This window comes from Salvelinus alpinus, chromosome 3 (assembly GCF_045679555.1).
Source record: "Salvelinus alpinus chromosome 3, SLU_Salpinus.1, whole genome shotgun sequence".
Taxonomy (NCBI): Eukaryota; Metazoa; Chordata; class Actinopteri; order Salmoniformes; family Salmonidae; genus Salvelinus; species Salvelinus alpinus.
In genome coordinates, this window is record NC_092088.1 from 27,440,720 (window position 1) to 27,467,448 (window position 26,729).

General features: G+C 42.8%; 1 protein-coding gene across 1 annotated transcript in view; it reads left to right on the forward strand.

Moving 5' to 3' along the window:
- The window catches only part of kcnh4b (potassium voltage-gated channel, subfamily H (eag-related), member 4b), a 59,488-nt gene extending 33,822 nt beyond the window's left edge, over positions 1-25,666 (forward strand). Inside the window, exons 7-16 of the mRNA XM_071392365.1 lie at positions 2,430-2,637; positions 4,061-4,255; positions 4,459-4,658; positions 5,099-5,348; positions 6,199-6,413; positions 9,112-9,150; positions 11,598-12,025; positions 12,665-12,759; positions 16,479-16,555; positions 21,335-25,666. Coding sequence (XP_071248466.1) covers positions 2,430-2,637; positions 4,061-4,255; positions 4,459-4,658; positions 5,099-5,348; positions 6,199-6,413; positions 9,112-9,150; positions 11,598-12,025; positions 12,665-12,759; positions 16,479-16,555; positions 21,335-22,471 — 2,844 coding nt within the window. The 3' untranslated portion in view covers positions 22,472-25,666. The remainder of the gene's footprint in view (positions 1-2,429; positions 2,638-4,060; positions 4,256-4,458; positions 4,659-5,098; positions 5,349-6,198; positions 6,414-9,111; positions 9,151-11,597; positions 12,026-12,664; positions 12,760-16,478; positions 16,556-21,334) is intronic.
- The last annotated feature ends 1,063 nt before the right edge of the window (positions 25,667-26,729 follow it).

The following is a 26,729-nucleotide window of genomic DNA, read 5'->3' on the forward strand; positions in this document are numbered from 1 at the left end:
CATACACTCTACTGTACCTATACACATACAAATTCACTTCAAAGAATAAAAAAATGGCCTGGATAAATTCTAATTAATTTGGTTGGAGGCAAGTGATTCTCAGCAAGTGTAATTTATAATACCTTTGGTAAGTTGCAGGTGCCTACAGGGCAGTGGCGATTTTAGCATGTAAGCATGCCAGCAAAGACACTACACAACACTAAACAATACATTAATTGCACTATAACGGCGACAAGTGGTGCACACATAAAGCTGTCTCAACAGCAGAGCTTTCCTTTCAGCACCATGGGGTGAATCCTTACCACCGCTACACCTGGCTATCAGCGGAGCCTTGTCTGGCAGCAAAACAATTCATTCAGCCACACTTACTGCCTTTTTAAAAAACATAGCTGATATGGCTGACTTGCTTAAACAAATGTGGTTGCTACTGATAATTGAGATGTACAAACTATGGCATAAGGCAATGATGAGCAGAGAAGAGGCATTCCGTAATTTCGATGAAGACATTAATGAGCGAGCCGGAGTAAGACGGACGTAGTCAGTATAACTATGTGTTCAGCACTTTTGAAATGTACAGCAACAGAATGCAGAACATGGGCTGCTCTTACAGTATTTCCCCTGTACACCAAGTCAGAACCGTAGGATAAATAAAGGGGGCATATAAGCAGACAATGAAACCTCTTACAATATTAGATGATGAGATTTCTCATAAACGGGTTATAGGCTACATGTGCAGCACCACCGAGTCAGAACAGTAACGTTAGGCGAAATTAAGAGGTGAAAATAGACCAAATCATTAGGGTGAGGCACATGGGCTACTATCAGCTTACTACACAACATACACTTAGTATTACTTTCTTAGCTACAGTATACATATCTCCCTTGCATATTACATAATTTATGCAGCAACATACAAGACATTTTTGGATTTGCATTCTCTGGATTTATAGTGGGAACTCTGAGAGAAAAAAAAGACACAGCCACTCCATTGAATAGCAGGCTACTGGTTGCTATGCAATGCTTGCAGTTAGCTACTGATTCCTTCCAAACGACTCATTGTTGAATTTGCGATTTCCAACTTGTTGTGTAATCTTTATGTCCAATGGCCGATGAGCACCGATAGTTTTATCTATAATTTCTCTTCATTATTTCTCTCCATTTGACAAGGATTAAAAAGGATTTGCCAGTAGATTGTTGACTTGATTCATGATGATGACTGCTAGCTAAGACTTTGAAAGTAAGATGTTGACATGATCCGTCCAATCAAAGCTACTGTACATATAACGTGATTTGACGTCATTTTATCTGTGGCCAATGACCTTGAGCCTTCTTGGAAGGGCACTTGTAACATAACTCTATGGCAGGACCCAATGGGCTGAAGATTGGATGTCTACCCTTACTAAGGACTTAAACTTGGCGATGACGTAGTGTCCCCATGAGTGACAGAACACTGAGCCAATCACGGCGCAATGCTCCTATTTTTTGCTGGCTCGCCCCACCACCACAGAAAGCACTGAGCTAGGCTGAAACACCTGCATTTTGGAGCTGCCTTACTCAGGAAAACAAAAAAAGACCATGTGTGTATGTGGCTTTATTAACTCGGATGATATATTTTTGGGGGTCATTGTTGTGAGAAAATGGGATGCCTGCTGAAAAAGTGTATCACTGGGATACACATATATAGGTAACTGTCAAAATAAAGGGTGCGCTTGAGTAAATTAAGTTTCAACTCTATATTATGGTTTGAGGCGCATTTTCCATGGTTAATGTCCACTCAACCCCTTAGAGGGCAAGGTAAACCGCAATAAATACACAGATATTCTGAGTGATCCCCTTCAACCTATGGTGAATCATTTTCTATCCTAACGGGAGTGGTCTCGTCCAAGACGACAATGTCCCCATCCACAGGGCACGAGTGGTCACTCAATGGTTTGATGAGCATGACAACGATGTAAACCATATGCCATGGCCGTCTCAGTCACCAGATATCAACCCAATTGAACACTTATGTGAGATTCTGGAGAGACGTCTGAGACGGCGTTTTCCATCAACCATCAACAAAACACCAAATGATGGGATTTCCCATGGAAGAATGGTGTCGCATCCCTCCAATAGAGTTCCAGACACTTGTAGAAGCTATTCCAAGGCGCATTGGAGCTGTTCTGGCAGCTCGCTTTCATGGTTTCCATATTTTGTTGTCATGAATGTTGCCTTAAATGTAAAAAATTATTTTAATTCGGATTTCATTTCAATTATCTTCAACCTAATCCACACCAAGTAAATGTGGAAAACAATTCTAATTCAAAAAATGTAAATTACAATTTAATTTCAATGATCTACACAACTTACTCCACTCTCTCAAAATGAATCTTAAAAAAAAGAAGAAAAATCTGTTCTTATCTTTGTTCACTCTGTCCTCTTGGTCCCAGACCTCCCTGGTCCACCTGCTGAAGACGGTTCGCTTGCTGCGGCTGTTGAGGCTTCTCCAGAAGCTGGACCGTTACTCCCAGTACAGTGCCATGGTGCTCACCCTGCTCATGTCCATGTTCGCCCTGCTGGCCCACTGGATGGCCTGCATCTGGTACATCATCGGACGCAAGGAGATGGAGAACAACGACCCAGACACCTGGGACATAGGTGAGTCTGGCTGGCTGAGTGAGGAAGGTGAGGGCCAGGTGGGTGGGTGGGTGAGTGAAGGGGGGACACACACACAAATACTAGGGCCTGGGGTGTACAGACATATTCACGTGTGTGCACACACACAATGCGCACCCACACATTGATCATACTTGATAGATGCACCAAATTTAAGTCTCCAGCCCCATATGTGTGTGTGTGTGCGTGTAGGCATGCGTAAGTGTGTGTGTGCATGTAAAGGAAAGCAATACTGGGCCTTATTTATCCCTGGAGGACACAACCTCATTCCACCAGCTCCCTTAAGTCCATGCCAGCTTCCTGACTCTTGGCGTGCCCTAGCAGGGGTGGCAACCAGCGAGTGCCTTGCCAACGCCCCCATCACTCCAAGTCTTTGATGACAGACCACCTGAACAGTGACATAGGCAGTGTACTGCAACAGAAGATGTTCACGCTTGCTCTCTAACGACACAAACAGCATTTATTTGACAGTATTAGAGTAGAAGTGTCTCCTCTTACGCACCCAGAACATCGCTCTTAAAGGCATGATCCACCCCCAGAAATAAAAAATCATGAAACTCCTATCAATTTGTTGGAAGCCTATGTTCAGTGGTTCAAATAAAAATGCTCCCCGTGATTTAACTTCTAAGTGGTCCGTATGTGAAATTCGGGAACTTGTGCCGGAAAGCGTCATACTACATGGTTCTCGTCACTGGAGATAGGGGATAACACACTATCACATTACATAATGCTTTTATAACAATTACCTGCACTCCAGATTGCCAAATTAGCCAATAGATGGTATGGGCATACTTGTCTAGAACATATCCATCCGTTTATATCGTCATGACTAAGTAGATATTTCACTTAGATGTGCTCAATTTAAAAAGTGGACCAAATTATTCAACTCAGCTTCTCCCTCAAGTACAATCTCACAATGTGCCCTGTGTCTTTGGGAAATGTGGGAAAGGGCCATTGTTGCAATAGCGACATACTCTGCACTCGCTCTGGCAAGTTGAACTCGGTGAGATATACTCTTAAATTGATAGTGCAGTTTGTTTAGGGGATTTTACAGCTCGCTAGATACTTCACATGCTGATTTTAACTTTAGTATTATTGTGTGTAGCTAAGTTTGCTAGCTAACTAGCTAGCCAGCCAGCCAAGAGAGAGTGCATTGCATTGTGGGTTTTGTAGTCGACCTGAGCTGCAACAGATTTCCACAACAATTTGTTTTATAAATGTCGACAAAATGAAATATTTGTTCACAAAAAATAATGTTCTCTCTCTCCCCAGCCCAGTTTTCTTCCAGCACAACCTGTCTAAATTCTCAATGTTGATTCATAAAAATTAACCCCAAAGTTATACAAGTAAGCGTGGCTTGGAGTTATATGAATGCTGACCTTCTGACCTGGTCTCACCCCTACAGGTTGGCTCCATGAGCTGGGCAAGCGTTTGGAGACTCCATACGCCAACAGCACACTGGGCGGACCCTCAGTACGCAGCTCCTATATCGCTGCCCTCTACTTCACCCTCAGTAGCCTCACCAGCGTGGGCTTCGGCAACGTGTGTGCCAACACTGACGCCGAGAAGATCTTCTCTATCTGCACTATGCTCATAGGGGGTGAGTGTGGCACCCTGGTTTGGCGCTGCCACCCGGGCAAGCGGGCATGCCAGGCCCAAAGTTTGGATGCAATTTGGCGTCTTTTCATTTGTAAGTCGCACTGTGGTTATGGGGATTTAAAATGTGTGTCTTGTTCCTCTGCATCTCCTCTCCTTTCCTCTCCTCTTCTCTTCTGTTCTCCCCCCCCCCCCCCCCCCACCCAGCCCTGATGCATGCGGTGGTATTTGGTAACGTGACGGCCATCATCCAGCGGATGTACTCCCGGCGCTCCCTCTACCACACGCGCATGAAGGACTTGAAGGACTTCATCAGGGTTCACCGTCTGCCCCAGCAGCTCAAACAGCGAATGCTGGAGTACTTCCAGACCACCTGGTCCGTTAACAATGGCATCGATGCCAACGAGGTAAGGCCATACGACCATAATGCAACCACAATACAACAAAAGAACGATGCATAAAACACACGGATCCATTTCCGCTTTACGCTATCTTATTGTGTTTTGCATTTATTATGGATCCCCATTAGCTCCTGCCAAGACAGCAGCTACACTTCCTGGGGTGCAGCAAAAATTAAGACAGTAATATACAATATAATATATATATATTTTTTACATTAAAATACATTTGACAACTTTAAGTGTGTGCCCTCCAGCCACTACTCTATTACAACACACTATATGGTAGCCATATTGACAAGTTGACATGGTCCTTTTTACATTGGTCAAGTGCTCTCTCTCTTTCTCTCTCTCTCTCTCTCTTTCTCTCTTTCCCGCTGGCTTTCCCTCTCTCTCCCTCGCTCCTCCCTCCCTCTATCTCTCTCTCGTCCTCTTTCTCTCCGTTCCAGCTCTTGCACGACTTCCCGGACGAGCTGCGGGCCGACATCGCCATGCACCTGAACAAGGACATCCTGCAGCTGCCCGTGTTCGAGGGGGCCAGCCGTGGCTGTCTGCGCTCGCTCTCCCTCCACATCAAGACCTCGTTCTGCGCCCCTGGCGAGTACTTGATCCGGCAGGGCGACGCGCTCCACGCTAACTACTTTGTCTGCTCGGGTTCCCTGGAGGTGCTCAAGGACAGCATGGTGCTGGCCATCCTAGGTTAGTATAGGGGTCAAAGGTCATTGTCATCTGTAGGTCATATGTGGGATTGAAGAGAGAGGGTGAAGTTCCCCTTAGGTACAGATCTAGGATCAGCTTCCCTTCCCCCAATTCAAACCTTAACCATTAGTGGGGAAAATGCTAAACTGACCAAAGATCAGTGTCTAGGGGCAACTTCACCCTACTCTGAAGAGAGACGAGTGGGGATGGAATATGATAAACATTTGATGGGCTTGATAGGACTTTCATCACCTTGCTTATACCAGAGTTTCCTTAACCTCTCCTTGAGTACCCAGATTCACTCATTTGATCCATTCTTTTAGCACAGCTGATTCGACTGGTTAAATGCTCATCAAGTCCTTTATTAGTTGAATAACGTGTGCTAGTACTGGATTTGTTCAAAAAAGTAGAACTGGCTGGAGGAACCTAAACTGGCTGGAGGAACCTAAACTGGCTGGAGGTACTAGAACTGGCTGGGGGTACTAGAACTGGCTTGGGGTACTAGAACTGGCTTGGGGTACTAGAACTGGCTGGGGTACTAGAACTGGCTGTGGGTACTAGAACTGGCTGGGGGTACTAGAACTGGCTGGGGGTACTAGAACTGGCTGGGGGTACTAGAACTGGCTGGGGGTACTAGAACTGGCTGGGAATACTAGAACTGGCTGGGGGTACTAGAACTGGCTGGGAATACTAGAACTGGCTGGGAATACTAGAACTGGCTGGGAGTACTAGAGGAGATTTCCACAAGTACCTATGGGGTAGAGGCTAGGGGTTTTTCTGGACAGGGCCAATGATTCCTCAGCAGCACCAACACGTGCCGTACTGTATGTTGCTGACTGGTTGGTTACAGGGAAGGGGGATCTGATTGGCTCCGACCTGCCGGGGACGGATCACGTGATCAAGACTAATGCGGACGTGAAGGCGCTGACCTACTGCGACCTGCAGTACATCAGTGTGCGGGCTCTAAGGGAGGTGCTGGAGTTCTACCCGGAGTACGCCAGCCTGTTCACCGCAGATATCCTCCACAACCTCACATACAACCTGAGAGAGGGCAGCGAGGCAGAGGTGAGACACACACACACACACACACCTCCACAGCAACCTCTACCAAAACTCTAAAAACATTTGAATGAAAGAAGTTGATGCTATGCTCATGTAAAACTCGATTATACAACATTTTTAGAGGTGAATAAAGAAAACCATTACATAGGCTGTTTTTACACTAAAATGCCTCATGTCATTGTCACTCTCCTTGATGTTCCTTCTGCACAACTGATCAATCCTCTCTTGACCAATCAAACTCGGTGACTTTATTGTCATGGCAATTCTATTTGTCAGTGCTACTGTTACGCATATCCTAGCCCCGCTCTACATATAACAGAGTGGGATAAACTTGTCCCTAGATGCTAATCTAACATCAGGTGTGTGGTTTTCACCGCTAATGTTTAAGGTTAGGGGTTGGGGAGAGAAGCTGATCCTAGATCTGTGCCTAAGGGCATGTTCTACCCACAGCAGTCATTACCCCAGAACAAGTGACAGTTGCTTAATTCACACAAAGCAACAACAACAAAAAATGTATTTAGTGTGTGATTACTTTGGAAAGGCTGTAAACAGAGGAAAGTCTGGTGCTTTACTTTAAGGTTACCTACATTAGGACTTCATAACACATTCATAACCCATACATGCCACCTTCATAAACTGTTCATAAGAATTTCAGAAATGCTTTAATGTTTTAGTATGTCTTGCAGTTGTTAACATAAGTATTTACTAAATGTGTCTGTACTACATAAATGCAGTAGGTTTGAGTTATGACTGTGGTATGTAGTCCTTATGCTGGCATCAGCTCACAGACTCCCCTCAATCTCTTCCAAACAATAGAAGGGAATGGAGTTTTGTAAACCCCTTGTGGTTTGACAACATGGCGAATCAAAGGACAGACGTGAAGAAATAGCTACTAGCTAAGCTTTCATCAGTCAAAGGCGTGTAATTTTTACAAAGTCTTTATATCGCCGCCTTGTCATCTTTTGGATTATTTGAGCGTTTTTTTTCTCTCGTCACGTTGCATGCATTTCATCTAATTTCCTTTCATGTCTTCAGAAACGAGATTTGAGCGACGTTGATATTACATTTGTTTAAGCGTTCGGTTTGGATTCAAATGTACCCTTTGTGTTTTCGGGGGGGGGGGGGGGGGGGGTTGGGGGGCAATTTGAGCATGGCGCACAAGAAGAAATGAAATGAAGGCATTTGGTTGAAATGAAATGATATTTGTTTCTCATTCATTTGGCAGCCTTGCACTGTCTGTCTTCAACACTGTGCGTTGAATTGCAGGCCCGCAAAGTGGTTTGTAATCAGGTTTTGGGTCTGAGCAATGCTCTAGTTCCCTCTCACCATCTGTTCGAAGTGTGCTCTGGCATGAGGCCAGGCTTCAACCTAGCACAGACTGAAGGAGAACTCAGTGCTGAAAATCTGGATAACACTTTCGTAAAGGGTATAATGCTTATTACAATGTCCTTTATAATGCCTTATAATAGTACTACACTGACTATAAGAGTCCATAGTATTCTCATAAGCAGTTATAAAACTCTGTTATAGATACTTAACTTCCACACTGGTAGCCGGGCCCCTCTCCACTGTCCACACACACAAACACTCACAGACAATAGCCCCTATCACTTTCTCATAACACTTTTTTGACATACGCACGGCATGCGCACACACGCACACGCACACGCACACACGCACACGCACACACACACACACACACACACACACACACACACACACACACACACACACACACACACACACACACACACACACACACACACACACAGCCTACAGAGAGTCACCACACTCTCTTTTGATTTAAGGGATAACAATATTTGATTGAACGCTCTCTAAATCTATTTGCTATGTGGGCCACTGGCAGGACTTGAAATGCATAAGTTTCCCCATTAATTGATAACAATTAATGTCAGTAGTGACATTCCCATTAGCTTCAGGGAGGCTGTGTCCCTTTGGAAAACTTTTCCCCCAGTGTGAAAGATGAGCCCTTCTTTATCCAGTAATAGCTCACCTATATTATATACACTGTTCAATATTGTTACCAAAGACTCGATGTTGTCACTGAAAAAAATCTAAGAAAGGAAGCCTGTTTATTGCATTTATTTTTATTGGCAGTAAGGGAGATACTTGTATTTTCTCTAAGGAGGCTTACTGTCACTATCCTGAGCTCCCTGTGCCGTGTGTTATGATCAAAGAGAAAGCAAGGATTATGCTGGTGTATATTGTACATACAAGAAACCGTACTGTCAGAGAGAGAACATGTATTCAGAATATATGAAGCTAGGCTTCGACAAAGTTAAAGTTTCACGGTGTAAAGTGTTATAGTTGCAGCCCGTAATTGCGATACATTGCTGGCACTTTCCCTCCATGGCAGCAGAGAGAAGAACTCTCTCTGGAATCCAGCTGCCATCCAATGCAGGACCAATTAACAGATTCAGTCTGCGTGGCAAAGATGCCATCCCTAGCAACATTCAGATAATGATCAAAGAAATAACATGGAGGCTTAGGAAACAGGTTCATGTGATTTTATAAGACATAATATATCCCCGAAAGGAGGATTCGGAAAAGTGGACTACCTGAATGCATAAAGGATGTATTAAAGTGTGTGTGTGCAAATCGATAAAAATGTCATACTATGAAAAAATTACATTTGTCTTCCTTATTTACAATCATTCCTGATGTATTACTCTTTTCACAGGGCCTGACAAGGTTCTCCAGGTCGCCCAGGCTTCCACACGTGAGTGCCGTCCATGCAACTTCAACAATATTCCCTCCATGTAGTCTAACTGACCATTCTTTTCCCCATTCCACTAGTCAAAGTTCCCCATTCCACATAAACCTGCCTGTCACTTGCCATTTCAAATGCACCCTTACTAGTTCATCCCACTACAGTTGAAGTCGGAAGTTTACATACACTTAGGTTGGAGTCATTAAAACTCGCTTTTCAACCACTCCACAAATTTCTTGTTAACAAACTATAGTTTTGGCAAGTCGGTTAGGACATCTACTTTGTGCATGACAAGACATTTTTCCAACAATTGTTTACAGACAGATTATGTCACTTATAATTCACTGTATCACAATACCAGTGGATCAGAAGTTTACATACACTAAGTTGACTGTGCCTTTAAACAGCTTGGAAAATTGGAAACTTTTCTAAACAGCTTGGAAACAGCTTGGAAAATTAAACAGCTTGGAAAATTGGAAACTTTTCTAAAGCCATGTCATGGCTTTAGAACCTTCTGATAGGCTAATTGACATCATTTGAGTCAATTGGAGGTGTACCTGTGGATGTATTTCAAGGCCTACCTTCAAACTCAGTGCCTCTTTGCTTGACATCATGGGAAAATCTAAAGAAATCAGCCAAAATCTCAAATAAAAAATTGTAGACCTCCACAAGTCTGATTCATCCTTGGGAGCAGTTTCCAAACGCCTGAAGGTATCACATTCATCTGTACAAACAATAGTGCGCAAGTATAAACACCATGGGACCACGCAGCCGTCATACCGCTCAGGAAGGAGACACGTTCTGTCTCCTAGAGATTAACCTACTTTGGTGCGAAAAGTGCAAATCAATCCCAGAACAACAGCAAAGGACCTTGTGAAGATGCTGGAGGAAACAGGTAAAAAAGTATCTATATCCACAGTAAAATGAGTCCTATATCGACATAACCTGAAAGGCCGCTCAGCAAGGAAGAAGCCACTCCTTCAAAACCGCCATAAAAAAGCCAGACTACAGTTTGCAACTGCACATGGGGACAAAGGTCGTACTTTTTGGAGAAATGTCCTCTGGTCTGATGAAACAAAAATAGAACTGTTTGGCCATAATGACCATTGTTATGTTTGGAGGAAAAAGGGGGAAGCTTGCAAGCCGAAGAACACCATCCCAACCATGAAGCACGGGTGTGGCAGCATCATGTTGTGGGGGTGCTTTACTGCAGGAGGGACTGGTGCACTTCACAAAATAGATGGCATCATGGGGTAGGAAAATTATGTGGATATATTGAAGCAACATCTCAAGACATCAGTCAGGAAGTTAAAGCTTGGTTGCAAATGGGTCTTCCAAATGGATAATGACCCCAAGCATACTTCCAAAGTTGTGGCAAAATGACTTAAGAACCACAAAGTCAAGATATTGGAGTGGCCATCACAAAGCCCTGCCCTCAATCCTATAGAACATTTGTGGGCAGAACTGAAAAAGCGTGTGCGAGCAAGGAGGTTTACAAACCTGACTCAGTTACACCAGCTCTGTCAGGAGGAATGGGCCAAAATTCACCCAACTTATTGTGGGAAGCTTGTGGAAGGCTACCCAAACTGTTTGACCCAAGTTAAACAATTTAAAGGTAATGCTACCAAATACTAATTGAGTGTATGTAAACTTCTGACCCACTGGGAATGTGATGGAAGAAATAAAAGCTGAAATAAATCATCCTCTCTACTATTATTCTGACATTTCACATTCTTAAAATAAAGAGGTGCTCCTAACTGACGCCTGTCGCCCTGTCGCCAGGGTCGGGTTCATTAGGCACCAAATGGAAGAAAGCGGACTGGAACAGAGAGGGACTACTTGGACACATTTTTTGTTTCACTGTTTGAAACATTTCCCATTATACCCTAATGAATAAGACCCAGGACTTCCCCTAAAGGTTGGAACTCATTTGGAGCAGAGAAAACGGTTCACTCCCTGGAGTCAGATCGCTAACTGGGTCAATATCTCTGTTAATAATAAGCCTTATGAGCTTATGAATGTAGGTTTGGCTAATGTTTTTTGACACATCGCTTGTCCAATTGAATTCACCTTCAGTGTCAGCGCATGTTTTTGTTTTTTTAAGATTCAGCAACAGCATCAACCTCGCAATTTCTCCTATCCACCCTTAGCTTGATAAAACTACATATGAATTCAATATGAAGAACTTGAATCATATCATATAATCCCCAGCTTCCAATTGGTTTATTCAATTCCACTCATCCCTCTGTAAATGAGAACATGTTCTCAGCATGTTTATTAGGTGTGAAACGAAAGAAAATGGACTAAAACAGAGAAGGGACTTCCTAGACTTATCCAATATCAACAGTCTTGTTTCCCCCACTTTGCAAAATATTTTTTATAATTTTCCATGTTCAAATAAGGGTGAAATAAATATGAGAAATTGATACATTTTCTTTTTTTCCCCTGCCGCCCAGAACCACCGAGGTTCCACAGAGCACAAGCTCCCGTCCATCATTGAGACAAAAGGAGGTCTCCACGACGACTCAGATGAGTACTACCACCTATCACCAGCGTCTCGCACCCGCCGCGCAAACCTCCTCTTGCCCAGCCTGAGCAGCCCTGTGCGCCGCACCTCCCTGGGCAACCTGCTGGGTGACGAGCTGAGGCAGTTCAATGCCCTGCGCCGCTGCCGTTCGCCCAACCCGACCCGGGGAGGCCTACCCCGGGGCCACAGCCTGTCTTCCCCACAGCCCCTGCCGAAAAAGGAGCACAGTGTCCCAGTGGCAGCCCCTGCTAGTCCCCCTACCTCAGGGGAGTTGGGGGCAGGGAGTCAGGGCCGCAAGCCCTCCAAGCTGCTGATACCCACTGTCAGCTGTTTTGTACCGCCGGACCTCAGTCCAAGGTAAACCACACACAGAGGCCCGAGTTTTGTTGGACTTTCACTTTATCTCTGTCCGAATATCCAAACTTGTGCACTAGGTAATATTAAGTGATGTACAGCATTGGCAAAGTGTATTAAGTAGTGTGCTAGTGTGGATACTGTGATATAGTCATTTTGTTTTGTAAAGAGTCCTGCAGTAAAACATTTTAAACTTCAACCACATTTCCATAGCGCAATTGTAACTAAATAGCAATGTATACACTGTGTAATGATATGAGATTGCATTTACAAGCTTCTCCAATAGCATTTAATGCTCATTTAATTGCATATCTCACCAGATCTCAAACCACTTTGGTAAAGCAATAAGATTATCTGATTTTATCCAACCCCTACCACACACCATCCATATTCATAATGTATCGGCCGGTGTCTAGTGAGCCCCACATGAAGGCAATACTGTAATGTGGTCCATAAGGCTCCGATGTCCTCCGGCCCAGAGAGTTTCAGCTCTACTCAGGTTAATCCTGCATGGGCAGCTGCCAGTGGGGCTCCCATTGCGGCTCCTTGGGTCGTGTGGCGACGGATGATAATTTGATAATTGAAAGGGGCTCTACTGTTACTGTTGCCCCCCCCCCCCCCCCCCCCCCCTCTCCCTGCCAGGGTTGTCGACGGCATCGAGGACAATGGTCGCACGTTCCTCTTCAACATGGAGCACAGTGGGCCCAAGGCCAGCACCACGGGACGTCCCAGCGAAGGTAACGCTAAACCGTCTTAAACCCTGCGTTGACCGCACCCTGACCGCACCCGCTGCGGGAGTCTCACCGGGGAGCCAGATGGCTTGAAGGTGAACGTGGGGTTCAAACCGGGGCAGACATCATGCTGTCCCATATGCAGAATATAAGTTAGAGAAATGAAATGACATCTCAGGTGTCTTCAGAGGTGAGACAAGGCAGTAAAGGACATATTGGGCAATGTAATTCAATCAAAACTAGTTTGGGCTTGAACAGTATTCCTTTCATGCTTTAAGTGTTTTATGATTTAGTTCTTCTTTTGTTTCTTAAATTAAACATTCAATTAATCCACACTATAAAACAAATCGAGTTGTTTCACAACAAATTATTATTAAGTAACTGCTAAAAATTACTAGTTGGCCCAAACTTAGCTCCAACTTAAGAAAACGTAAGCGAAAATGTGCTTTTAACATACAACGTTTTCAACTTACATACAGTGCATTGCATATTATTGTGTGACAGAGTGGGATTAAAACGGATTTGTCATTTTTTGTCAACAATCTACACAAAATACTCTGTCAAAGTGAAAAATGTATATATTGTTTTTTATAAATCAAAAATCCATAACTAAAATATAGTTGTTGCATAAGTGTAATGGATTCAGGCCTTTTGTTTAGGCAAGCCTAAATTAGTTCGGGCTTAACAAATCACATAATAACTTACATGGACTACAACTGAAGATCTCGTACAACGCTGTGTACTACTCCCTTCACAGAACAGCGCAAACTGGCTCGAACCAGAATAGAAAGAGGAGTGGGCGGCCCCGGTGCACAATTGAGCAAGGGGACAAGTACATTAGAGTGTCTAGTTTGAGAAACAGACGCCTCACAAGTCCTCAACTGGCAGCTTCATTAAATAGTAGTTTCTTGGCAATTTCTCGCATGGATTAGCCTTCATTTCTCAGAACAAGAAGAGACTGACGAGTTTCAGAAGAAAGTTCTTTGTGTCTGGCCATTTTGAGCCTGTAATCGAACCCACAAAGACTGATGATCAAGATACTCAACTAGTCTAAAGAAGGCCAGTTTTATTGCTTCTTTAATCAGAACAACAGTTTTCAGCTGTGCTAACATAATTGCAAAAGGGTTTTCTAGATTTTCTTTTTCCTTTTAAAATTATAACTTGGATTAGCTAACACAACGTGACATTGGAACACTGGAGTGATGGTTGCTGATAATGGGCCTCTGTACGCCTATGTAGATATTCCATTAAAAATAGTCATTTACAACATTAACAATGTCTACACTGTATTTCTGATCAATTTGATGTTAATGACAAAAAATTAGCTTTCCTTTGAAAAACAAGGACATTTCTAAGTGACCCTAACATTTTCAACGGTAGTAAACTCATCAAAAAAAGAAATGTCCCTTTTGTCTTTCAAAGATAATTCATAAAAATCCAAATAACTTCACAGATCTTCATTGTAAAAGGTTTAAACACTGTTTCCCATGCTTGTTCAATGAACCATAAACAATTAATGAACATGCACCTGTGGAACGGTCGTTAAGACACTAACAGCTTACAGACGGTAGGCAATTAAGGTCACAGTTATGAAAACTTAGGACACTAAAGAGGCCTTTCTACTGACTCTGAAAAACACCAAAAGAAAGATGCCCAGGGTCCCTGCTCATCTGCGTGAACGTGCCTAACACGGAACACAAACCGGCTGCGCGCGTGCGCCATTGTGCGCTATCGTGCATAAATGTATTTTGCCCCCCCACACCAAACGTGATCACGACACGCAGGTTAAAATATCAAAACAAACTCTGAACCAATGACATTAATTTGGGGACAGGTCGAAAAGCATTAAACATGTATGGCAATTTAGCTAGCTAGCTTGCACTTGCTAGCTAACGTTAATTTGTCCTATTTAGCTAGCTTGCTGTTGCTAGCTAATTTGTCCTGGGATATAAACATTGAGTTGTTATTTTACCTGAAATGCACAAGGACCTCTACTCCGACAATTAATCCACACATAAAACGGCCAACCGAATCGTTTCTAGTCATCTCTCCTCCTTCCAGGCTTTTTCATCTTTGAACTTATATGGCGATCGCATCTAAACTTTCATTGTATTTCCACGACAACCGGCAACAAAGTTCGTCTTTCAATCACCCACGTGGTTATAACCAATGAGGAGATGGCACATGGGTACCTGCTTCTATAAACCAATGAGGAGATGGGAGAGGCAGGACTTTCAGCGCGATCTGCATCAGAAATAGGAATGAGTTCTATTTTAGCCCGTGGCGTCGCAGACGCTCGTTGGCATGCGCGAGCAGTGTGGGTGCAATAATTGAATAACATGGCTTTGTAAATTTATTTTGCGACGCTCGCGCACGCGACGTCTCCGGTCTGGTCAGCATGTTAGGCATTCTCCAAGGAGGCATGAGGACTGCAGATGTGCCCAGGGCAATAAATTGCAATGTTCATACTGTGAGACACCTAAGACAGCGCTACAGGGAGACAGGACGGACAGCTGATCGTCCTCACAGTGGCAGACCACGTGTAACAACACCTGCACAGGATCGGTACATCCGAACATCACACCTGCGGGACAGGATGACAACAACAACTGCCCGAGTTACACCAGGAACGCACAATCCCTCCATCAGTGCTCAGACTGTCCACAATAGGCTGAGAGAGGCTGGACTGAGGGCTTGTAGGCCTGTTGTAAGGCAGGTCCTCACCAGACATCACCGGCAACAACGTCGCCTATGGGCACAAACCCCCCCGTCGCTGGACCAGACAGGACTGGCAAAAAGTGCTCTTTACTGACGAGTCGCGGTTTTGTCTCACCAGGGGTGATGGTCAGATTCACGTTTATCGTCGAAGGAATGAGTGTTACACCGAGGCCTGTACTCTGGAGCGGGAGCGGGATCGATTTGGAAGTGGAGGGTCCGTCATGGTCTGGGGCGGTGTGTCACAGCATCATCGGACTGAGCTTGTTGTCATTGCAGAGTTTATATATTAAACCACCTGGACACATCAAAGATACAGTCGTCCTTCTGAACTGAGCTGCAGGAATGAAACTGCTCAGTGATGCTAGCATTTGTGGTTTTAAAACAGCTAGAGTTCAATGCCTGTGATAGTAGAAAACTAAGCCTGGATCAACAACATTGTAGTCACTCCACAATATTGACCTAAATGAAAAGAAGAATACAAATATACAGAATAAAAATATTCCAAAATGTGCATTTGTATGCAACGAGGCACAAAATCCTTGAGGAAAACCTCCTTCAGTCTGCTTTACACCAGAGACTGGGAGAGGATGAATACACCTTTCAGCAGGACAATGACCTACAACACAAGGCCAAATCTACACTGGAGTTGCTTACCAAGAAGACAGTGAATGTTCCTGAGTGGCCAAGTTACAGTTTTGTCTTCAAGGTCCCGAACAGTCATTCTGATTCCCATGTAAAATAGCCTTTTGAGTTACTAAAGCTAGCCATTATCTAGCTAACACCAGACACAGATGCAAGGGGAAACATATAAGTATCAATGCCATAGATTAAGTTTAATTTTATTAAATTCGCTAGTACACTCCAGTATTGTAAATCAATCAATCACACACAGCCACTCAACCAATCAATCACACCAAACAACCAATGAACCAATCAATCAATCAATCCCTATTCATTGTTTTATGATCCTAAGAGGTATTTGTCTTCTTCTGTTTCTTCCTCCACAGATATGAGGCAGGTGAACGCCACTTTGCTTCTGGAGTCGGAAGAGGTTAGACAGAGCATCAGTCAGCTCAACCAGAAGGTACAGTACATTACAGTAGAGTAAGCCTCATTGCAGCGTAACTGCTGAGTGAGAAAGAGAACACTAGTCCTATATTTCTTGCTGAGACTACTCCTATGTTTTTTTGTTGAGACTAATACTACTTTCTTGCTGAGACTACCCCTATGTTTCTTGTTGAGACTACTACTACTTTCTTGCTGAGACTACTTCTATGTGTTGTTGTTGAGACTACTACTACTTTCTTGCTGAGACTACTACTACTTTCTTGCTGAGAATACTCCTATGTTTCTTGTTGAGACTACTACTACATTCTTGCTGAGACTACTCCTATATTTTTTCTTGTTGAGACTACTGCTACTTTCTTGCTGAGACTATTCCTATGTTTCTTGTTGAGACTACTACTACTTTCTTGCTGAGACTACTCCTATGTTTTTTGTTGTTGAGACTACTACTACTTTCTTGTTGAGACTACTACTACTACTTTCTTGCTGAGATTACTCCTATGTTTTTTTGTTGAGACTAATACTGCTTTCTTGCTGAGACTACTCCTATGTTTCTTGTTGAGACTACCACTACTTTCTGGCTGAGACTACTCCTATATTTCTTGTTGAGACTACTAGTACTTTCTTGCTGAGACTACTCCTATGTTTTTAGATGTTGAGACTACTACTACTTTCTTGCTGAGACTACTCCTATGTTTCTTGCTGAGACTACTACTTTCTTGCTGAGACTACTCCTATGTTTTTTTGTTGAGACTATTACTGCTTTCTTGCTGAGACTATTCCTATGTTTCTTGTTGAGACTACTAGTACTTTCTTGCTGAGACTACTCCTATGTTTTTAGATGTTGAGACTACTACTACTTTCTTGCTGAGACTACTCCTATGTTTCTTGCTGAGACTACTACTTTCTTGCTGAGACTACTCCTATGTTTTTTTGTTGAGACTATTACTGCTTTCTTGCTGAGACTATTCCTATGTTTCTTGTTGAGACTACTACTACTTTCTTGCTGAGACTACTCCTATGTTTTTTGTTGTTGAGACTACTACTACTTTCTTGTTGAGACTACTACTACTACTTTCTTGCTGAGATTACTCCTATGTTTCTTGTTGAGACTACCACTACTTTCTGGCTGAGACTACTCCTATATTTCTTGTTGAGACTACTAGTACTTTCTTGCTGAGACTACTCCTATGTTTTTAGATGTTGAGACTACTACTACTTTCTTGCTGAGACTACTCCTATGTTTCTTGCTGAGACTACTACTTTCTTGCTGAGACTACTCCTATGTTTTTTTGTTGAGACTATTACTGCTTTCTTGCTGAGACTATTCCTATGTTTCTTGTTGAGACTACTAGTACTTTCTTGCTGAGACTACTCCTATGTTTTTAGATGTTGAGACTACTACTACTTTCTTGCTGAGACTACTCCTATGTTTCTTGCTGAGACTACTACTTTCTTGCTGAGACTACTCCTATGTTTTTTTGTTGAGACTATTACTGCTTTCTTGCTGAGACTATTCCTATGTTTCTTGTTGAGACTACTACTACTTTCTTGCTGAGACTACTCCTATGTTTTTTGTTGTTGAGACTACTACTACTTTCTTGTTGAGACTACTACTACTACTTTCTTGCTGAGATTACTCCTATGTTTTTTTGTTGAGACTAATACTGCTTTCTTGATGAGACTACTCCTATGTTTCTTGTTGAGACTACCACTACTTTCTTGCTGAGACTACTCCTATGTTTTTAGATGTTGAGACTACTACTACTTTCTTGCTGAGACTACTCCTATGTTTCTTGCTGAGACTACTACTACGTTTCTTGCTGAGACTACTACTACTTTCTTGCTGAGTCTACTCCTATGTTTTTAGATGTTGAGACTACTACTACTTTCTTGCTGAGTCTACTCCTATGTTTTTAGATGTTGAGACTACTCCTATGTTTCTTGCTGAGACTACTACTACTTTCTTGCTGAGACTACTCCTATGTTTCTTGCTGAGACTACTAGTACTTTCTTGCTGAGACTACTCCTATGTTTCTTGTTGAGACTACTACTACTTTCTTGCTGAGACTACTCCTATGTTTTTTGTTTTTGAGACTACTACTACTTTCTTGCTGAGACTACTCCTATGTTTCTTGTTGAGACTACTACTACTTTCTGGCTGAGACTACTCCTATGTTTCTTGTTGAGACTACTCCTACTTTCCTGCTTAGACTACTCCTATGTTTTTTGTTGAGACTACTCCTACTTTCCTGCTGAGACTACTCCTATGTTTCTTGTTGAGACTACTACTACTTTCTGGCTGAGACTACTCCTATGTTTCTTGTTGAGACTACTTCTACTTTCTGGCTGAGACTACTCCTATGTTTCTTGTTGAGACTACTACTACTTTCTTGCTGAGACTACTCCTATGTTTTTTGTTGTTGAGACTACTACTACTTTCTTGTTGAGACTACTACTACTACTTTCTGGCTGAGACTACTCCTATGTTTCTTGTTGAGACTACTACTACTTTCTGGCTGAGACTACTCCTATGTTTCTTGTTGAGACTACTCCTACTTTCCTGCTTAGACTACTCCTATGTTTCTTGCTGAGACTACTCCTACTTTCCTGCTGAGTCTACTCCTATGTTTTTAGATGTTGAGACTACTACTACTTTCTTGCTGAGACTACTCCTATGTTTCTTGCTGAGACTACTACTACTTTCTTGCTGAGACTACTCCTATGTTTCTTGCTGAGACTACTAGTACTTTCTTGCTGATACTACTCCTATGTTTCTTGTTGAGACTACTACTACTTTCTTGCTGAGACTACTCCTATGTTTTTTATTGTTGAGACTACTACTACTTTCTTGCTGAGACTACTCCAATATTTCTTGTTGAGACTACTACTACTTTCTTGCTGAGACTACTCCTATGTTTCTTGTTGAGACTACTACTACTTTCTTGCTGAGACTACTCCTATGTTTTTTGTTTTTGAGACTACGACTACTTTCCTGCTGAGACTACTCCTATGTTTCTTGCTGAGCAGACACTTCTGTCTAAAGTCACTTTCATAGAGTTTCTATATTCTGTACAAGGCAGTGAAAGCTTGATGTTGATACAAGTTCAATTGCTGAAGGGCACCGCAGGATTTTACACACCTCATTTTAGTACTTTTTTATTTGCATAGGTCCATTTGCCTAGCTTCTTTACCAGACTTCGTAATAGTTTGACATATGCATAATCTTATGTATGACCTTATATGGGCCCTTACAAGTGTCCAACAACTCTGCATATTCTCTTTATGTTTCATCATACACTTGGCTCTTTAACATGAAGCCCCTCTTAGACAGAAACCTGGAATGGGTATACCGACGCAATATGTATAATAAGAGCATGAATATGCATGTGTACAATAAATGTTGAATAAAATACTAACAACAATTGGTGATGCAATACTTCAATTAGTGAAAATATCTATAGCATTAAGAATTTGCATATTTGCACATTCAACGCCACATCTTGGATTACATGTGAACCACTTGGTGATACTACAAAGAACGACAGAAAGTACAAATCATACTTTGAACGGTTAACCTTCTTGTGATTTAACAAACGTGTTACTGAGGCTCATAAATTCTCTCTGAAGAAAATGTATTAACCCTTAATAAATGCATATCGATAAATGGATGGCGGCATCCACCACAATCTCTGGATTTCTATTCTATTCCAATTGTATTTTATTCTATTCCAACTCTATTGTATTTTGTTCTATTCTATTCCAATTGTATTTTATTCTATTCCTATTCTATTACAACTCTATTGTATTTTATTCTATTACAACTATATTGTATTTTATTCTATTCCAATTCTATTCCAACTCTATTGTATTTTATTCTATTCCAACTTTATTGTATTTTATTCTATTCCTATTCTATTCCAACTCTATTGTATGTTATTCTATTCCAACTCTATTGTATTTTATTATATTCCTATTCTATTCTATCCAAATTCTATTCAACTTAAATTGACTTTATTCTATTACATTCTTTGCTATTTCTACCTTTATGTAGCACAATGTGTTCTTCCATCCCTAATGTGGATGCAAATGTGTGGCAGGTGGGGCTGGAGTATACAGATGGTTCTAGGTAGGCCTTGTCTGAAGTGGGTATTAATTAATCAGCAGGGTGCTTCTGCATTGCAGAGAAAAACCTGCGAGAGCTGACTCGACAATACCAAAAATACCTGATGTTGACAACCCAACCTAACATTCTCCTCGGATTCCTTCTACCCCCCCCCCCCCTCCTCCCATGTGCACTTCCACTTTCCTCCCTTTTTGAATCGTTACAGCCTCTCCCTCCCTCTTTTGGGATGCATGTGAAAACAGGTCATTTCTTAGTCACAGTGAACAGTAGCTAGTCAGTGTTGGATAGACGTACTTTGTGCAAGCTTCAGAGAAGTAAGAGTCACACTGTGAGGGCTGGAAATGAGTTGCAAAGATATGCTTGAGAGAATAAAAGTTGCTGTTGTTTGGGTTGGGCTATTTTGTAAGTGGTGGTCGTGTTATGAAAAGTGGCTACTGTGCCATGTTCATTTCAGACATATGTAAAGTATATATATATTTACATATTGAGATATTCAGACTTGAGATCCTCGCACTAAACTATGACTTTCGCGTAAATCATCTAGTGACGTCAGTGGGAGACTTGCATGAATATTCGACTTCAACGTGCAGATCAAAGGTCTGAATACATTCATATGTTGTCGCTTTCCCCTCCCCAATCTAACGCCTGAGTTTATGTCATCTCTTTTCCTAGATGGGCAACTTGAACAACGAAGTGTCTCAGCTGACCAAGGACCTCCATCACATGATGCACCTTCTTCAGGCCCAGGTGGCTGTGCACCACTACACAGCCTCCCTGTCCTCCTCCTATCCCTACGCCGTCCAAATGGTCTCCAACCCCAACCCCACCGCCAGCACCGGCACAGCCTACAACCTGGCCCCCAGCAGCCTGCACCTCCACCAGGACCCTGGGAGCATGGAGGGGGGACACACGGACACACTCCACCCTTGCTGGGGCTACAGTGAGGCTCCAGGGGGGAGCTGCCAGGCTAGGGCCACAGGGGGGGCACAGCCAGAGGGCCACTACCAGACCCAACCTCAGTCTTCCAGCCCAGGGTCCCCTAGCTTCTACCATGTGACAGACTCGGCGGCCGTGCCAGGACCCTGCCGGGGATCTGGTAGAACCTCACCCCATCCCTGGACTGGCCCTTCCTTGCTTAGCATTAGCCCAACCTTACAGAGTGGTGGTAGCCCAGGCACGGCTCCCACTGCTGGGCATGAGGACTTTGGCGACAGTCGCCCTGGCCTTGACACTAGCCCAGTTAGCATTAGCCAGTCCCAACCCAGCTTGTGTCTGCAGCCGCCTAGCAGCGGTTTGTACAGCTGTCGGCTGTCTAGTGCTCCCACGTCTACTCACAGCCTCCTGGATGCCTGCCCCAGCACCTACCCGCACATCTACCTAGCCTCAGAACCCCTTTTACACCCTGCAAGGCCTACCCTGGGAGAACCTGCTGCAGTCCTGGGGCTTGACGGGGGTCCAAGCCGCGACTTCCCCCAGCAATACACATCCACCTCCAGCCTCCTTGACGAGGACCTGCACAGTCTGTCTGTCCACTCCAGCCCTGGAACTGCCCCCTCCTTCCCCAGGCCATCATCCGTCTGTTCCCAGGACTCAGAGTCTCCTCCTAGGCAGGACAACTGCGCTCCTCCCCACATCCCCTTGGGAGACTCAGCAGCGGTGGGACACACCAGTCTGGAGTGCCTGCTGGGGAATGGGGGCTCCACGGAGAGCAGGGACAGCGAGAGCCCCGGGACCAGGTCGAGGAGATCCAGCCTGGGAGTTCAGACTCAGTGCACAGAGCAGTCCTGGTGCCTGGACCTGACGGACTAGTACCCTTTCCACACAAGAGAAAATAAAATAAAATATCTGGGTCAGCACACTAGGGTCTGCGCTGGCACGATAGTGTGAAAAGGTTACGCTTGGCCCTACATTTGGCCCCAACAACTCAACCCCAACCACCATCATGGGGTACTAAAAACTGGACAGGGAACTGAACAATCTTTACAAAGACAAGAAAAGTGGATATGTTACAGAGCATTATAGGTACTGTAGTACATTGTGCAACACTACGGACGTGCACTTTTGAGTGTTCTTAATGTGTGGCGTGTTTTCCCCCATTTTTTGGGGGATCACTTGTTAGTCCGCGTTCAAGCGACTTACAGCTTTACTATGCAAACGCATGTCATTTTGTGCGTTATCTTGGATTTGATAAAGTGTGTCCTTTTTAGATTTAGCTCCCTTTGAGGAGTTTCTCTCTTTCGATTGAAAGATCAACCTGAAAATGTGTATTATTGAAGTTGAAATCACGTTCGAAGTTAGAAGTGATTGTGACATAGGTAGAGGTTCTTGACTGAAACCCCTCGATCAAATGTTAGCGTGGAACAGTGGTCATTGTTACGTTCCTACACAAGTCCTCTAAAAGGGGAACTAATTCATCAAATACAAACCATGATTATATTATTAATATATAAATATATCAATGTTTAATTCAGTTCAATGAAACAACATTACACTTGGTTGAAATGGCTACCTTGACAAAAGTAATCAAAGAATGCAACCAAAACGTATTAAAGTCTCAAGAAAATAGATTAAAAATCAAGAAAGCAGTTAATGTTTTCTATTTGATGAACAGTCGTTATTTTAAAAACGCTTTCAATTTTTTCAGATTAACAAGGTTGGAGGCTGCTTACCATAGCCATACTATGGCTGTGTTTACACAGCCACCTTAAGAACCCAAATCTAATTTTCGTTCTATATCTGATCTTTTTGTCTACACTCAGTTTTACATGTGACCCATATCAGATTTGCCCATTCACACCAGAGATCTGTATATAACGCTCATGTCTCCGTCATAACAATGGGAGTCGTTGTCCCAAAGGCGGGAAGGCAAGTGACAACCTTAGGGCCAAAATAAGCCCATAGAAACGCTTTGGGCTTATTTTGGACAGATTTTGGCAAGAGTGAAACCTCTCATTTTGCCTCTTCGTCTCTGCTCACACTGATGTAGCCTCTGAAGTAGCACACAGATGCAATTCTCATTTCCTGTCACTATTCCTTTAAATGTTGGGGTGGTTGTCATGGTCATGGCAAATCATGGTAAAAAAAAATAATAATAACTTTCTGAGCATCCAGACAGAGGTCACATATGGAGGATTGGGTTTGTATCAGGATTCAGCTCCACATATGGAGGTGGTATAAATCGGAAGTCAACAGATCTGATTCCATGTGGTCTTTTGCTGTTTACACGTTAGGGAAGAAGATCAGATAGGTATCAGATATGCAAATAATTGGCAAAAGATCTGAATTGGGCTGCTTCTGTAAACGCAGCATAAAGGCGTCCAATTATGAACATCATGAATAAATCTCTATACTACACATAGGGGCATTTGCTTGTTTAACCAAAAGATGACTATTTACACATTCATTTGTCAAGCAGTACTACAAGCAGTAAGCTAGTGATAGAGTGCGTCCAAAAGGGCACCCTATTCCCTATTTAGTGGCACAACTTTGGACCAGGGCCCATAGGGGTCTGGTCGAAAGTAGTATACTATATAGGGAATAAGGTGCCTTTTTGGGACGGAGCCATACACAACTGTGAATTAGTGAGTTCCCTTAAGATATTCAGTCGATATGAAGCCAATCGATATTGCGTAACCACAAAAAATGTATTTACCTTAACCTGTTCCCCCCACAGCTGGTTATTGAGCACAAGATGAGTTTCATAAGAATTTCGAAAAGGTAAAATGTCGACCTTCGAGTCAGCCATAGAGTATATAATTTGAATGATGTGTTCTGAATAGAGCTGTGTCTCTGCACTCCGAACCAGACGAGGGCTCACCTGGAAAGAGGGGTCTAACATAGCCCAAGGCAGGAAGAAATGGAGGGACCTTGTGGAGGCCTTGGTGCGATGAGGCCGAAACAACTTCTGCACTCACACAGAGATAACTCCTACAAGTAAGAATACAAGTTAAAGTATACATTTAGGCTTCCTCGCAGAGGAATTGGCTGTTATGACCTGTTACCTCATTGCATGGTGAAGTTGTTTATTCTTTTTCCTAAGGAAAAGGTATCGACAATATGTTAGCATTCTATTTGAGATACTGTAGATTGTATAGACAAATACTGTACTTGCATGACAGGTCGAGGCCGGCTGATTCACACGCACAGTTGGATGTTTTGACTTACTATTACATACTGGGCATATACGTTTTCAGATAACAGAATATATCTATTAGTTATTTTTGGTTGACGTGGTGTTTTTTTCTCTCCAAGTTAAGGCATGTTTATGTTGGAAGATAAATTGTTTTGTGTATTATCAACCTCAATCAATTCATTATTCGCAACCAAATAACATCTTGAGATAATCTAAAAAGCTGTTCATTTATTTATTCCTAACACCTATTAAGGGCTAGATTGAATCTGTATCATGGAAGATCAGCATTATAGCGCGATTGAAATTGAAAGGGCATTTCTAATTGAGCCAACATATGCAGTGTTTACCGTGAATTTGCGAACGCAGAAACATTGCCTTTAAATTTCAATTGAGCTAGTGCGGATCTACCTCTATAAGGATAGGCCTAAGTGTACAATTTAACACCCTTATACAAAGCACACATACAGTATAGTAGGAATATTCAAATAAAGCTGCAAAAAGCAGTGTACCCCCATTTTGAAAGTTAATACTATTCATTCCTAGCTAGGAAAACAGTTCCTTGAGTAAATATACTTCATATATTCTATAACTTCCAAACTATTTATTTACATTTAAGTCATTTAGCAGACGCTCTTATCCAGAGCGACTTACAAATTGGAAAGTTCATACATATTCATCCTGGTCCCCCCGTGGGGAATGAACCCACAACCCTGGCGTTGCACGCGCCATGCTCTACCAACTGAGCCACACGGGACTACATTTATGCCTGAGGGAGAGAGAAAAAACAATCTCACGTCAATATTCAGAGTATACCATCATTTTGTTTGAGATGATTTCTCCTTGACTGACATAATAAAATATGCTGACAAATCCTACTGTGTATTTTACTCAACTTTCTCTAAACTAGGGGTGTCAGACTTAACTCCCAAGAGAGAGCGCATGTTCCCTTAATCCATTAGAAACAATATTTCACAATCCATCTGTTTGTCATAGTCGCAGGCTCATGCCTTTCTGTCAGAGGAGGCTAGTTGAGGAAGAAATGCCATCCCCATTTCTCCCTACACCAGCCGCCACTGCTTTCTGTATGGCACGACGACAGCATGAGTGACACACACCAGGGAGGGGCTATCACCGAAGAACACCACTAACTATCCAGTAACTAACAGCTTACAAAGTTTCAGTCGTTCTAGTGGCTACATTACCACAAATAAATGAGGAGTTTAGGAATTACCCAGAGTTACCCGCTCTCGTCAGGTTGGCCAGCTCTCATCAGGTCACAGTAAGTGACAGTTCAGCTTAAGATCAATGTGGAGCTCAGTTTGGCCATTTCTATTGCGGACACACACACAAACACACCAGACCTGGGCTCATATACATGCTTATTTAACTCTTTGTGTGTTAAATACTTATTTTCTCTGTATTTGAGTATTTTCTCATCGTTTTGCCGAATCAACCACTTCTACTCAAAGTCTGAACTACTTTGTTTTACTATAATGAACTCAGTCGGTCTCAACTTACTGTTGAGTTAGAATAGTATAATACACAACGTGACATTTCTAAATCCTCTTGTTAGGTCAGTCACTGACAGTCACTCAATGTCAGCAATTTTTGTTTTTGATTTCTAGGTAAATTGGGGCTCTATTCAATTTGTAAAGCTGAAGCGTTACAGATTCCGCAATAGAAATGTAAAGCATGTGCCCAGTGGTCCTGACCACCAGGGGGCCCCCCATTGATTTTGTAATTCACCCAGATATCATATGAACATGGCATAAATCATGGCAAAAGTTGTAGAGTTGCAGGAAATTAGCTTTGAAACGGCAACAATTTGCACAATACTTTGTTTAACCTTGTGCATCTTTATTTAACCTCCCTGATGCACTTTGTTACTTATTATCAAGGACAAAAGGAGATCAGCAGGATCCATGTTCCCCTTTG